This window comes from Larus michahellis, chromosome 5 (genome assembly GCF_964199755.1).
Source record: "Larus michahellis chromosome 5, bLarMic1.1, whole genome shotgun sequence".
In the NCBI taxonomy this organism is placed as follows: domain Eukaryota; kingdom Metazoa; phylum Chordata; class Aves; order Charadriiformes; family Laridae; genus Larus; species Larus michahellis.
The window spans coordinates 12,543,082-12,559,246 of NC_133900.1; the positions used below are offsets into that span (position 1 = coordinate 12,543,082).

Here is a 16,165-nt window from a genome sequence, read left to right on the forward strand (position 1 = left end):
TTTTGTTTGCTTCTGAAGAGATTCCAGTGTTAATTTCCTAAAATGTTTGTAAAGCTGCAGGATATTTTGATTTATTTTGCTTGGTTTATTTTATATTTATTGCCAAAGTGTATGTTCATAAAATGAAAAATAATACAATGTAATGTCTCTGGTAATTCTCTCGGCATACTCAATCTAAATTACTTTAAACAACTCTATCTCATTGCCATTTTTGAAAAGAACTGAATAATTACTAAACTGAATTCCAACAATATACACAGGTTTGATGGAAAGAAGCGTAGACAAAGCATATGTTTACATGACTTACACAGTAAGTGGTTTCCCTATACAGTTTGCAAATAGTGATTATAATTTCATGTTAATAAGATGCAGGAAAATGTGCTGAAGGAATAGTGCTTTGCTGCTTTTGTCACAGTTTCATCAAACTGATTTTGTCAGCACTGGAGCATAACCCTTGCCACATCAGTTTGAGTGCTCATTAGGCAGCCGATTTGTCTGAATCCTCATTAAATTGATTAACTCATTTACTTATGGATGATGACATGTTATGTGGTACAGGAATGGTGGTTAGAGACTAGAATCAAGACTCGTGTTGACTTGCTTAGTCTTCAGTTGTTCATTTATTTCTGCAATAAGTTGCTGCATTGAAGTACTAGAGCATCACTGATTTACATTGTGCAAAAGTGTGGCGTCAGCTGAAGGGTTGAACTTACATTGTGTAAACTTGCACCTCTATCAGTAAACTACAGACAGCAATTTGGAAGCTTCTTAGGTTTACGGCTTGCTTTAATTCCCTATTTATTTCACTTGTGTACTAAACTTTCCCCTAAAGAACCTAAAAGGTTCTCTTGAACATCTGTTTTAATGTAAATTAAATAGCAAAAGGGAAACAAGTAGAAAACCTCTTCAGTCATACATTCAGAAGAGGGAGACATTATTAAGAGAGGATACTTAAAGCAGTGTTCTGAAAAATAGGTTTCACAAAAATGATCAAAAAGAAAAAAATAAATCAGTTGATGATTTAGATCAAATTCTATGTATGCACATAGTCTAGAAATTTGTATTTTTAAAGTTTATTATGTTCATATGCTTCTATTTTAAAGTGCTACCCGGAAGGGCTGACTGTGTGCAAGTCATGCTGAAATTTGAGTTTTGGATGCCAACAAGAATTTTTGGTCTTCATATGTGAAACTAGAAAAGGAAGTTTAAGCATGCAGGTTTTAGCAAATATTGTTTTGGGTCTAATTCAGTGACTCTGCATTGAGTGGATGGCAAGCGTATTAAGTCATTTATGTATTTTTGAGTATTTATTTTGAGTATTTTGAGTATTTATTGAGTTTATTTATTTTTGAGTTGAGATTAAATGTAGCTTGGGCTAGCTCAAAAAGTAGTTGAGTACTTCAGACTTTATGAAGATGAAGCAGCCTGAATTCTTGAGTGAGTGGTCCCGTTATTTATTTCAGTAGGAATTGTATTTGCTTATTCCAGGGCTGAACATGTCACGAACACAGACAAATTAGCGTGAAGATGCTTTGAAGAAGCAGAATGGTTTTTGTATTACTAGGGTACAATACAAGCCTCGTCATGGACTGTGGCAGTATCGGAGAACCATAGTTTGCAAACAGGCCAGAGACCCTTCCTCTCTAAATGTTGAACCAGAAGCAACAGATAGCTACATATTGGCCAAAGTACAAGAAAACAAGAAACAAATTTTCAACATGAAACCAGCAGCTATCTTTGTCAGTAAACTGTTGAAGCTTTTAGAGGCATGGCATTAAAGGAGTTCTGTAAGACAGTTTCTAGACAAGATGCACATCAGAGCTTCAGGTATCAATGAGTGGCTTCTTTTTAACACTTAAAGAAATGGAAGAAACTGGAGAGGTGCATGACTGAAAACCAAACTGATCATATGTAGAGGCTGGTCTGACTGGAGTCAAGATTTTACTAAACAAAAGTTTCAGAAGCATTCCTTTCAGTGATAGTACTGGCTTAAGCAGTCCTCAGGTACCGTCGTATCACCTTGTTCCCCTCCCTTCCCCCGGTGTTCTGGGAAAGTGTTTTGAGTGGGGAAGTGAGTCAGACTAAAACCATTCTCATCATCTCCTTCACCCTTTCATTTTTTACCTTCTCCTCACGCTAGGTTACTTTCTATCTGAATCACTTCTCCAACTCCAGCTTACCACATGTCCTCAAACATACTGCTGTTAGAACAGAGGGTTTGGGGTAGCAGTAGAAAATGACCGGGGATGGATGAGATGAGGCGCAACGTGAGCTGGGCAGCCACCTGCAAAAATGCTTGTGAAACTGCAGGTTGAATGGAAGATGACAGAGCAGGAGAGAGGAAGTAATGCTTGAAAGGCTTGGGGAATAAGACAAACTTTTAATGGACAAGAGACTTGGAAAAATTGAGGGAAATGTAAGAGTGATTTTACATCTTTTTGTAAGTTAATTAGAGCTGCGTGTTTGTGCTTTGCTTTGCTTTAATGTAAAAGAGAGTTGTTACTTCATTTTTTAAATCATTAGTGTATACACATGCTGCAACACTAACTGTTGCAAGTTTTTTGGTAATAAAAATGTCGGTCTCCCAGATTCAATCTTCTTTGAATAAAGGTAGGAACTTTGATGTTCTCAGGCTTCTTAGAAGGTTAACACTAAGTTTCCATAGAATTGAGATGAGACAAAGCTTGTGAAAATACCTTTTGTACTGTAATAGTTGCACGGTATTTGTGGTTATATTCATTATATATCCTAATGTGCCATTTTATTGCAGAGCTGGTCAAACTAGTCTTATTTCATTGAGATAATAAAGAAAGTGCAAGTGAAAATTTTTCCGGGGTGGGGGGGGATATGAAAACAGTGGAGAAAATCTTGCTCCCCTTCTGTAAAAGGGATTACAGTCACTGAATTAAATAGAGCTAGAATTTCACCCACCCTTTTATTTTTTGGGAGAAACAACTCCAAACATGTCTCATTTGGGAACTTTTTTTTTTTACTAGATGGGCTTTTTTTTGGAGAAATGTCATTTATGTTAGGTTACTAAGATATGCCTGTATTGGGAACGGTGAGGAGAGTTCACAAAAACAAGTTCTGGGACTCTCTATTTCCATTCGTATTTCTGTAGAATCATTTTAGGATCGTAGGATATTTGCAAAGTGCATGTTAATATTCAAACAGGACATTGGAGATCAGAGTTAAATTACTGGGCTCTAAATTTTTCTACATCCACCTATTTTCGCTCTTCACTTGCTCTGACAGTTATAGACCGCTTCTCTAATGGGGCTTGCATTTGAAGATAAGCCTGCATGTAAACAAATTAACTTTTCTTAAATGGAGAGCCATTTCATCTGCAATAATGTACCAATTCATAAACTATCAGAAGCATATTTCAAAAAAAAAAAAAAAAAAGATAAATGACCCATTGTATAACACTTACTATTAGGCAGACTAGATGTCCCTGTGTTCTGGGAGATAAGGCTCTTGTATTATTACACCCTAATAAAATGAGTTAATGTTTTAGTATCAGAGATAAAAGGACAGTTGGATATATTTAATAACCAAACTGAGAAACACTTAATTTTAGTTGTCTGTAGCAATATAACACAAATTCCCCTGTAAAACAAATTGCACTTTTGGAATATACTTTAATGTGCATTCGACAAAGGAGAAAATGAGGTGATTGAAGTTCAATTTGTAGCATGTTATTAACCATTTCCGCTTGACTAGATGCGTAAAAGGATAATGGATGAGGGTTTTATTATTGCCTTTCTGCTAAAATGAAGTGGTGTAAAAGATAAGGTGATGAAATTAATGAACATAAGGAAAAGGCGTAATCAATCAAACTCCAACAGGGAGATGAGATGACAGTACTTAAGATTTGCAAGGATACATGTTTTAAAAAGTAGATTTTATCAACACCAGCATTTTGTTTGGGTGGAATGCTGAGAAGCAGATACTTGCCAATTTTCGTTATTTTTCAGTAGTTTCTTTATGCTGCTGTATATTTGAAGCTTCAACAATTAATGTAACAAATTAAAGTTGATAAGTCTATTTTTCATTTAAATTCTGCATTTTAAATAACCTGTGTAATTATTAAATGAGGACAAACAAATACAACTTTTGTCAAGGTGTAACAGTGTTCTGTTGATCACTTGATCAGTTCTTCACTGGTGGAACACTCGTAGATGTGTCTGGATGAGTTACTTCTAGTCTTTGTGCTACTGCCTCAAGTTTTGCATCCTGGTCATTTGAGTAGATAGTTTTCGTGTACTCAAGGAAAAGTAAGGAATGCTTTCCTTGCCCTGGAGTAAGTGCCTCAGCCATCAGACTTCACAAGGTTTCAACTTCAAACCCCTTGAGTAGACAATTGATTATCTTGTAGAGATAAATCTGCAAAAATTTCTAGCTGCAAACGTGTTCCTCCTTGTAGGGTGTGACATTTTTATATTTCAGATCTCAAATGCAGTACTTTTTTCCTCTGGCACATGTCTTAAAATTATTAACCTACTTGAATATCTATATTGCTAAGATGTTATGGAAAGAATTGATTACAGGTATTTTTGATTTTCACTCGTGCCAGATCCCAAATTGTTAAAATTACTTGCGAGTACTCCAGCTGCAGTTACTCATAGAGAAAACCCTCACTAACCTAAAGACAGGGCTTCTGTCTTAAACTACACCTTTTTTTTCTGTTTGTTTTTTTGTTTTTGTTTTGTTTGTTTTTTTTTTTACAAAAGAACATTGAGTTACAAACTAAATCACTTAAGAACTGAAAATGCCTCTGCAAAATCAATTTTTCTTATGCCTTCAATTTCCTGCTCTTTTTAAAAAACTTACACCATTTTCAAAATGCGGAGCTGACTGGAAATGCAGCTGCTACCCAGTTAGGGTTTTTTCCCACTTAAAGGATTTAAGAAGGGCTCCCACATCATTCCTTCAAATGCAGTTAATTTACCTGATAAGAGTTGCCTATGGAAGTCCTGCCTTGTTAGTTTTGTAAATGAAATATGCATGAGCAGGATAAATCGTTGCATTCATTTTCTCAAGGAACTGTTCGTTCTTGGCAGCACTTTGGGCAGGATGGATAGGATATTGCGATGAGGTTAGGTTTGTCTAAAAAATCAGTTTGAAATACTTTTTTCCCTTTTGACTTCAGCATTTATGAAACACTGTTACATATTGGCTGGAACCTGGTGCTTTCTAAACACTCCCACATTAGATTTGACTTTTTCTGGCTCTTAGGAAATCTTTCAGTTGTGCAAAGCAGCATTGTGGATTTGTAAGATAAATGCATAACACAGCCCAGATTACAGTTCTCCACAAGAGCTGATATTTTCACGTAGACTTACTGCCCTCACTCCTCCTGTCATCTGCAGAATTCTTTGATAGGCTATTTTTTATTGGGCCCTCAGGAGTAGCAAGTTTTAGATTTAATACCCCAGGGGGAATGGCAAGGCAAATCATGTTGTTGGATCAATTGTTCAGCTATCCCCAGACTGCTGTCTGGGTATCTGTTACACTTGAATCACATTTCCAAGCCTTTCTTATCAATCATTTGGACTAGAAATGCAGTTTAATTTCCTATTGCATTTTTAAACTGAAATTAAGGTTATGTTCTTGTTCTGTTACCCTAGAATCCTAGATGTGGTTGTAGACCTCACATTAGCTATGCCCATGGATTGTTTAACCTCGGAAAAGGGTCTGTACTTGTAGGAATGCATTAAAGCTGAATTTAAATTACTTTATTTTACCATCTACTAAGATGAAAACCAGCAATTATTGTATAAAACCATGTTTTCACATTGCTCTTTGTTCTTTACAAATGCGTGATAAGTTTTAATAGGTCAAATTATTTCTGTCGGTGATCTTGAAAGAAGAGATTCTCCCTTGCAGGCCATAGCAAAACCTTTTCCACTGACCGATGATAGTCTGTTCCTTTACCTGAGAAATTAATCTACTTTTACAGCAATATAAGATACGTGTAAGAATCCAGATCCAGAATATGAGGTATACTCATGTGGGTCTTTCTTAAAAAAAGTGCATGTGGGGAACATGTCCTTTGATAACTAAGAACAATTTCTCTACGTAGTTGTCATACCTGTATTCGGCTTTGGTTTACAGTAAATGAACTATCAGTGAGCGGAGAAGCGCTAGAGCAGTGGAGGGTTTCTTAGCAGCCCTGTGCTATCTCCTGTCCCAACTTCTGAGAGCAGGAGGGAAAATTTCTCTAGCATTAAGTACTGTACAGTCCTGGGCTATGGGGCAGCCACCGGGCATCCCAAAGAAGCCAACTATATGTAATTACACAGCAGCCCCTGCAGCTGCTCCAGCTTACTCAAAGGGGATTTGGTTCCTGCAGCAGTCTAAAGTCTGTGCAGCACAAAGGTGGCATTAAGCCATTTTTACATTCCCATCCCTTTGCAAGCTGCACCTCCTGTGCCATATCTCTCATAAAACATAGCACAGAATCTTTTAATGTAAACTGCTGGATTGGCAGCTCTGGGGAGTCTGACTTTTCTCTTTGCCTTCAAGAGGCACATCTGTTCTTCTATGTATGGGCTTGGTTCCCATTAATGAGCTGATCAGATGTAGTCTTTCATGATGACTGGTATTTTAGCTTCCTGCCAGATGTGTGGGGCTGTTTTTTGGTTTTGTTTTGTTTCTGGTGAAGGGATATGAAGGTCAGCTTACAGGTTATCAATAAAAAAAAAAAAAGTCCTCCTTTTTGGCATTGCAACTTATTTTTTCATTGCCCGTTTGCTTTCTTCTTCTCACCCATCTTCTGCAAGATCAGATGAAAATGGCAGACACTGGACAACTGCCAGTGCTGCAGGTGCATTAGTTCCCTTCTTTCTTGCTTGTAGTTGCTGCTTCCACTTGCACGTGTTCTGGCTGGATAGACCTTTGCTGGATACAGAGAGAAGCAGCCGGTGGGAGAAGTCATGTCCTGAAAGTGGTGAAATAGGCAGGTGCAGGGCACAGCGGTGGGAAACCTAACATGACACTTGATTTGCTGCTCAAAATAGGACTCTGAAGAGGCAGTTACAGCAAACACAAACCTTTTTTTCCTTAAAACACCCTGGATGGCTAAATACCTTTAAGAGACAGCAAAACAAAGACAACTTCTACACTGTTTTCTGTTCTCTGCTTTTGAGATACATGTTCCTGTATATTACCTTTCACCATATCTAGTTATACTGCTGTGGATATGAACTGCTGTGAGTCATTAGTCTGGCAATTGTCCTAGTTTTCAGACTCTTTATTTCTTAGAGATCAGCCAAGGTAGTCTGATAAAGATTATCTCCAAGGCTTTTCAGCACTAGGAATTTTATAAAAGAATTTTTTTCTCAGAATTATGGAAAGAGGGGTCCATCCAAAGCGATTCAGTTCTGATAGTGTAGGAGAGAATAAGAAGACAGTAATTCCCACAAATTAGTTTTGATTGTCTGAAAAACAGACTGACTGAAAACTCAAACTGGTCTCAGAATGGGTGATTAATCATAGATGATGAGGCTGCATCCCTACCATTTGCTCTCTCTAATTTTGCTTCAGTTGTCTTATACAAGGAAAAAAAAAGAATTTTTACCCTTGGTTGTATGAAATCTATCCAGGAAGAAACTTGAGACCTGTCAAAGGTATCCTGTGCTGGAGAGTTCAGACACAGAATGGTTAAAAACAGTCCTTGCTGGTATTCTTCAAGAGTATTTTTGACTCACTTGTCTCAGAGACACACACCTGGGTATCTTCCTCATAAACTGCAGCTGAATGAGTCCTTTGTTGTCTTACTTCTGTTAGGAAGCTTTCTGTGTGATTATGACTTAAGTACATTGGCAAAATTTGGATCATGGTCATACTTGGCACCTCAAAAACATACGTGTTTTTTCCTTAATGGTGATGCCCAGTGGTAGGGAGTATGTTAAAAACCTTTGAGGTTACATTTTAAAAGAGTTTTATAACCTCATTTCCAATAATAAAACATTTCCATAATGATCGTTTTCAGATGATCGCAATCTGAATTCTTATTTCCTTTTTTGTTAACTCACAAGGAGACAGAAAGACAAATTAAATGATCACTTTTCACAAAGGCAAAATTTGGAACATCTGAATGTTCCTATTCTTTGTCTTTTAGTTTTCTGTATTAAGAAGCTCGAAAGTGAGCTAAGTAACAAAGTAGCAACGTTTGTGCTGATACGAAGGTATGTTGTTAGCACCAAAATAAGAGAATTGTGAGGAATTTTTTGGAGAGGTCCTGACACCTCCAATAGTATGCTTCATAATTGCATAGGTAAAACAATGGCAAATGGAGTTTCCCCACATAATTTTCCAAAATTCTGTTTCATGTAGGGTAGCTAGCATGGAATGCACCACTGCACCATGCATTTTCCCAGGGGCTTAATATTAATAATACTTTTTTTCAGCATTTTTGATCCAAATTCCACAACTTAAAGTGATCAGCTTCTTTGACAGCCTCTACATAGTGAGAAATCATGTCATTGAATTTTGCTCAGTGACGCTTAAGCTCTCTTCTTGAGCTTTTGCAGGTAATGTCATTTTTTCAATGTATACAAATTGAAGTCAACAAAAGTAGGGTTTTTAGTATTTACACTGCGTATGTTAAACTGACAGAATTCATTGACACATGAAATCATGAAGTTGTATAATTTAATGCAGTTCACAAAGAGGTTATGGAATCCGTCAATCTATGTGGACATCAAGACTAGCCAAAATTGTACTTATTAACTAGAATGGTTTAAAAGCAAATTTTAAAACTTACGATCTAATGAAGGAAAAAAAGGGCAAATACTCTATTTACTCACTGTGCAGTGGGAGGGTGTCCCTGCCCATGGCAGGGGGGTTGGAACTAGATGATCTTTAAGGTCTCTTCCAACCCGAACCATTCTATGATTCTATGATTCTATGTTATGCTTTTATGCAGTCTCTCACTCATATTTTAATATATGCACATACGCACACACACATGCGACCGTACATGTGTGCGTACCAATGCACTTTCATAAGAGTAGCTACAATCTTAGATAATTTAAGCAAAGATTATAAGCAAATCTAGATCCATACAGACCCACTCACGAGGCACAAACAAGTGATTCACCCTTCAATATGGTAGGCACAATGCACCTCTCAGAGGTTCCTTTATACAATTTATGCTTATGACTATTCTGAGTTATTTCTGTATGATTAGAAGATATCTTAGTTATGATTTGTTGTCTGTATCTTTTTGCTTACTAGGTGTATGAAGTCCGTGTAGGTATTAACATCAATGCTGTAGCAAATAGCATAAACAGGTAACCCCGATAGAATAAAAATTGTTGCCATTCTCCTTCTTTGTGTGTATGGATTATAAACACTGCCATAAATAAATAAATAACAGTTGGAGTAATGAACTTCCAGGTTAATGCATATACTTTTTTCTTTATGATCTTCATATGGTCTAGAGGTGTGTGTGGTGGGTTTTTTTTGCAACGCTGTTTTGCAAAATTGCATTGCAAGTGTATTATGAATAAAAGAAGAATTACTGAGGCAACTGAAAAGAGGATGATTTGCTAGAGAGCTGCCTGTCTAAAATACCACATAAAAAAAACCCATCCAGAATTTCTGTTTTCTTATGTATTTTTTTGCTGCTTGCAGGCGTTGCACTGACAATTGTAGCGTGCATGTTTGCAGGCTGGGTTGGTAGCCACGCTGCTTTTTTAGTGCGTCTGAGACATATCATGGGAGATTGCTTTAGAAAGGCTGCCCTTGGTAGTCTTGGTAATAAATTATTGCTAATTCTAAGTTTGTAGCATTTTGCATCTCCGGAATTGATAATTATAATTTGCATGCATGTTTGTTGGAAACGCACAGAGACTATCAATTTGTTTCACCCACGTCAATGAACAACTTGTTGATCACTGTTTAGCTAGCCTGTTCTTGAGTTAGTGTTAGAACCTGAGGATGGACACAGAAGCTGAAAGAACCACTGCTTCAGAAGGCACGAGCTGAATCATTTGTAAATTGTTGCAGTTCCTGGGTGGCACACTGTCTCAGGTGATGTAAACAGCTGGATGAGTCTTTTGTATCTACCTCTTGATTAGCTGATCCTACTAACTCTTAAATCAGAACGTAACAGGCTCACTAAATCAAGACGTCAGTCAACTCCTACGTGAGTCTGTGAATTCTTGCAATTCTGGCTCCTTTTTACCACAAGTAAGCCTGCTGTCTTATTTTCCAAACAGAGGCGTAACTTTTTGTCCTTAACCTTACAGGGCTTGGACAGCCACCCAAACCATATTAATTTTCTTCTTTTCGAAATCCCCCTTTCTAGGCTGCATAGTTTAACTTGCATACCTATCTTTAGCAGTCAGATCTTCTCCTTCTTTGGGTTGATTAAGTGTTGTCTGCCAGTGGTAATGAACTCCTGCTCTCTAAGAGTCAGCAGGGTTAATCAAAAGGGGAAATAATTATTTGTGGAATACTGGATGCAGTAGAAGAGAGTAAGATATTTGGTACTAACTTTGCTAACATTGTTTGCAGATTTATTAATCCATGTGAGGTGTTTAGAACCTCATATTCAAATCAAAGAGTCCTGAGTACAGATTCCCCTGATAAATTTTTTCCAAGTTAGATCTTGATAATTGGGCAGAAGGTTATCTGTAGTTTGTAGAAGACCTCTTTCAGAAAATCTGCATTGTATGCTTTTTTCACTTGGAAATACAGCTTTCGTGTCAGGATAAAGAGAGAAAATATAGCTGTGCATTCCTCTATTTCAATATCTGAGAAGTATTTTTCATGTCGTCACGTGTGAACTGATCTGTGGTCTGTGGCAGCTAGATTTATTCATTTCCAAACAAATGTTGTTTTTATTTGTATATCACAAACATAGAAGTTATTTCAAAACTGAATAGATCTAGAAACAAAACTAAGTCCTAAGTAAAGATTAAACTATTTACAGGTCCAGAGGCCCTAAGGTATATAAGGCTAGTATAAATAGTATACGGTGAAATAGGAATTTCAGTTTGTGGTAAATCTGTCTGTCCCCAGCAGCTTCAGATAAAATAATTTTATCCTTCTAGAGCACATCAATTTGCTAGTCGGTGGTTCATGTATCAAAGAGCATTCTGTGAAAATATCAATATCATTGGTTAATATAAATGAAATTAATTTTTAAAGCTGGGCTAAAGGTTGACATCTGAAAAATTGCATTACTTTGCAGAAGAGAAATTTCTGTCTTCCAGTGAAATTTCAGGTCATAAGGGCAAGTAATTTTCACAATCTTCAATGGGAACCAGTGAAATATGAACTTCATTGTCACCTAGCCCCAAAGCGATAAGATAAAATGAGCTGATACATCATTTGCTGTGGTTTTATCATCTCCTCCAGTAATTGGAAGAGAAAACACAAGAGTCTTTTACCACCCCCCTCCCCAATCCCTTCACCACCCACACCCAGGCATAAGCCATTTTGCTCTGATCGATACAAAGGTCACAGAGTATTTATTTATTTATTTAAATTTTTTATGCTGGGTAAAACTGTCTAGTGGAACATTAAAGTAATGAATATGTTTAATTGAGTTTGTCACCCATGAAAATGCTGAACAGGATTGTATAGCAGACTGTGCGGGCTCACAGGAGGGACCGGATGGGAGACTATGACTGTTTGCCTGTGGATTTTAGTGGCTGATGGTATAAATATCTGAGATTTAAAATTAACATCTTATTCGTTGTTCTCTTGAGAAATCTGAAATAAACTAATAAGCACTGTGATTTATTTAAGAGCATTTGGATAGTTAAAATTATTAATAACCTGATCTAATTCCCTGTTAGTTTGGTTGTACTTGGACGTATTTAAACAAAGAGCAGAGCAAGACTCTCTGACTGTGAATCCTGCAGCCAGGAACTAAATGCTACCTGGAGAGTAGGATCTGAGGATCCTCAGTTGCAGGGCTGAGATTGTGGTGGAGATCCAGGTTCCTCATGAACTGCGAGTCAGGTTTTGTAACCTCCAAGTGCTGTAATTTTGCCTTCCTGAACAAAAATGACCCCAAATGACAGAGAATGCTGCTAGAAGAGTGTATTTATGGGTTTTATCTCTCAAATGCAATCAAATTTAAATGCAAATTAAATGCTTTATTTTTTTATTTAGTGTTTTGGTGGTTGGTTTGTTGGGGTTTTTTTTGTCTGGTACATTGTAACTTTTTTTTTGAAATACACAAATGTGCATCAGCTTTTAAAATAAGCTATTTAGTTTTTATTTTACTCATGGCAGTTAAATTGGCTGGCACATTAAAGTAATATAATTATTCAATTACTGTTTCAGTTCTATAACCCATTTGCAGACTTAATTACTTCTAGCCTATTCACATTTTCAAGATCAATAGTACTTTTCTGTAAAATAAAATAAAATATACGATGGCTGATTGGTTTGCTTAAAAGGTAAAGCAAAATGTTCATTTACGCTTCAGTAAAATACTACTTTCCTAATTCAGGAGGCAGTTGTAGTGACGGCATCTTTTAACTATTGAGTGTTACCTTTTATAAGGGACATTGCTATGATCAACATTCACGGAGGGTTATGGAGAAAAGACAAGGTGGGGCATTTGTTTTCAAAACTGTAAAATGACGGAATAGCTTCCGAGTGAGCATTTTGTTATTGGGAAATTAGCTGATATACACCTATGAATCATGAGGAGAGGACCTCATGTACGATCTTAATTCGTGATCAGCACTACGCTACCTGAGTTTTCGTTCAACTCTAATTTCAGAGTCTCCTCAAAGCAGAAATTGAAGCTGGGTATTCTTTGCTTACTAGTTTCTTGGGGAGTTTCTTCCAGCCATGCAGCGTCAGGGCCTGCAGCATGAGTATGAGGACTAATTACAGGTTTAGACCTTCTTTTCTATTACTTGAGGTAAAGGAGGGACCTCCTGCAAAGTTGAGAGTAATTATTTATTTTTAGTAGTGTTGTCATGCCGTCCATTCATCTGGTGTTGCCAAAGTCTAATCACAGAAGAGTTTGTCTAATGAGATTTTTGGAACTGTACAACTTTACAATCGGCTCATTTGTTTATTTTAAGTATTTTTAAATGAAATGGAATTTTCTTTCCTCCTGTAAGGTACAGTATCTTTTGAGGTAAACGAAATGTGCGGTACATTAAACTTCAATCCGATGTGTTGAATCGCCTGAAATTCTATAAATACTTTTTTATGTGGGGAAGGTGGTACTATTTGTGCAGATTAAATTAGACTGCACACCCTTACTGGTCTTTGCTCCACAAGTTGTTCCAAGACTGATGGTGACAAATGACAGAAAAAAATGAGTCATTTTTAAACTCAACATATTGTACAATAGTATGAAGAAGATAGTTGTTCTTAAATTCCTAAGTGGAATTCTGTGTTGTGTGGCTTATGGGTGAAAATGGGCAAATGCAAAAATAGTTTTTCAAAGTTGTAATTCTGATAGTTATCAGAAAGTGGTAACACTGATTTAAAAAAAAAAAATAAATTAAAAAATCCCTTTGCCGGAATGAAAATGCTGAATTTAATTTGAAGTATGAGTCAGTTTCTGCAACTGGGAGGTTCTGTGAATAAAATCAGATATTTGACAGGGAATAAAAGGTTGAATCGGATTTTCGTAAGGAATACTTAGTAATACACATGAAAGAAACGTGTTTGTCTTCTGGACCTTTCATCTACTATAGGTGGTGTGATGAGCGCGGAGCAGTGGTAATGATGCAGTTTCCATAGCAACCGGTTCATTGGCGGGCTAGACCTCTGTCTAGGGTGCTGTCAGCGTGCCTGGAGTTTCAGAGAACAGAGTGTCCCAAAGAAGGTCTGCTTCCACCTAATCCAGTTTTAATTGAACTCCAGAGACTTTGAAGTGAAGCTGCAGACCAGGCAGACACTATTCCAACTCGAAATGAGGGCCTTGCTCAGCTAGGCCTCAGCTGCTTCCCACTCCTGATAACTTCTGTTAATGAGTGGTTTAAAGAATTGTTGTAGTGGTGACCAGTAGCGTTTCTGCAGTGCAGTTCCAGTTTCTGCTGTAAATCCTGTTATACTGAATTCAACAACCTTATTATGGCTGTACAAGGTGCACAACGCAAACCACCTCTGCTGTTTTCAAGTCGGTGCTTTTCCTTCCAGTTTTGAAGGGTGTTGTGTGCAGCAAGCTTTTGACCATGTGCAGGGTTTCCACTGTCACAAAAAATGCTTGCCCCACAGGGTAAAAGTAATACTTAGTTATTTAACTTGCTGATTTTACTCACAGTATCGGTGTAATAAGTGTTTGAATTTAGAACGCACAGACTGATAGTGACAAGCAGGCTGTTGTGTTCTAATTGTTACCACAGAAAAGCAGAGGTCATCACATTCCTGCCTGTCTCAAAAACTAATCAATTGAAATTATAAGCTCCAACTTAAAGATCGTAAGGTGATGAATACCAGCAAAAGCACTAAGAGATTTTTGTACACAAGTACTGCAACTTTGTCTCCTTTCATCTCTTTTGATGTTGTGCTCTTTAAAGGATATTTATATGCATGTGACAAAAGCCAACCGTGGCGGTTCTGAATAGCACCATAGAATTATACAAATCTGCCAATTAGTGTGGATGGGTTATGGATGTGGTATGGAAAGCGTCAGCACGGCCCGAGTCTGTTAGTTCCCCAGTTCCAGAAATGATTAGCAACCATTGACGATCTCTGGTCCTTTTGTCGCATTTCTAAAATGTTGTATTGGAATAATTATTCATTTTTTTCTTTCTCTGTGTGTGTTGGGGGAGAAGTTGTCTGTGGCACTTGTATTGAGAGGAAGATGAGGGATTAAGTGAAAAGCAAGAAGGTGTGGGAGATGATTTGCTTAGTACGTTCTGATTTTCTGTGCTCTCTGCTTTTGGTTTGCCAGTCTTGTTTGCTTTGAATTCACAAAGGTGGTACAGTATTTTGTATTGTATCGTGTAGTGCTTTTGTAATGATGCTTCTGCTGTCTGTGCTACAAAAGTGCAGGTTATTCGTGAATATATGCTACACGTGAGGCAAAATCCTCCTTTGTTAAAAATCTATAAACAAATGATTGGGTTCATTAACAGTCTTTGTTATGTTAAAGGCTTGAATTCCACTTTTTTATACGTGATATATTGCTCAAGTGAAATTGTAGTAAGAGTGATGTTTAACTAGGATTATATCTGAATCTCTTTTTCTATGATGGATTTCTGTTGTGTTTGCTAAAATTGACAAATCTCAGATTTTCCTTTGCTCTTATGGTTTGTTAATCTGAGGGAGAGAAGTTTCCAGTCTCGCTGTCCCTTAACACTTACATAATTAAGCTTTGAAATGAAAAGGAAAAAGCGAAGCAACAAAGAAACAAAGTGGCTGAGGACTGAAAATGGGATTAGTTTGAATTGTGAAGGCAGACTAAGCATCTGTGTCTGTCAGATGGGATGACAGGAATTGTAACAAGTTACTTTGACAACCGCTTACTCCATAGAGAGATTATGCTGAGTTCATTTGCAGGTTTGTGTTTAACCTTAGCTGACAAAATGATACTTAACCTCTTATACAGCCAACCTTTATAGTTCCAGAATTAATGAATGTTGCCTTAACGATAAACGTAAGGAACATTTTTTTCTTTAAAGACATTTTTTTCTTGCTTATTTGTTACAGGCCTGTTATTACAATGCTAAAACAAGTGCAGATATATCTAATGGCACTAGGAATACATTTCAGAATATGTTTATATGCTTTGCTGAAGTGCCAAACATTTCGTAATGTTTCTGAAATGGAATTAATATGAATGGAAAATAAGCAATTGTCTTTAAAGGAAAAAATACAAGCAAATTTTTAAAATCCTTGACATGAGTAGTTGAATTTAGGACTTCAAAAAATCCATTATAGATTCATAGCACAATTTGAAGTTTGAGCATATTTTAACTTTGATGCAGGTTTTGCAGGTAAGGGTAGAATCCGTGTTTGGGGGTCAAACAGTTTCTCTTTTACAAGATATTACCTATATTGACAACATATTTAAAACATTCTCTCTCTTTCTCTTTCTTCTAGATTCTGGCATATACAGAAGGACTCCATGGAAAATGGCTCTTTTCAGAGATTCGATCTATCTTTTCTCGACGTTATCTTTTGCAAAATACAGCACTGGAGATATTCATGGCAAATAGAGGTAAAG

The 16,165-nt window shown here is 37.0% G+C and overlaps 1 protein-coding gene across 4 annotated transcripts in view; it reads left to right on the forward strand.

Moving 5' to 3' along the window:
- LRBA (LPS responsive beige-like anchor protein) overlaps nucleotides 1–16,165 on the forward strand; it is a 414,027-nt gene that overhangs the window by 263,675 nt on the left and 134,187 nt on the right. For all 4 annotated transcript variants that reach the window (XM_074588815.1, XM_074588817.1, XM_074588816.1 and 1 more), the window contains one exon: nucleotides 16,042–16,159. In XM_074588815.1, coding sequence (XP_074444916.1) covers nucleotides 16,042–16,159 — 118 coding nt within the window. The remainder of the gene's footprint in view (nucleotides 1–16,041; nucleotides 16,160–16,165) is intronic.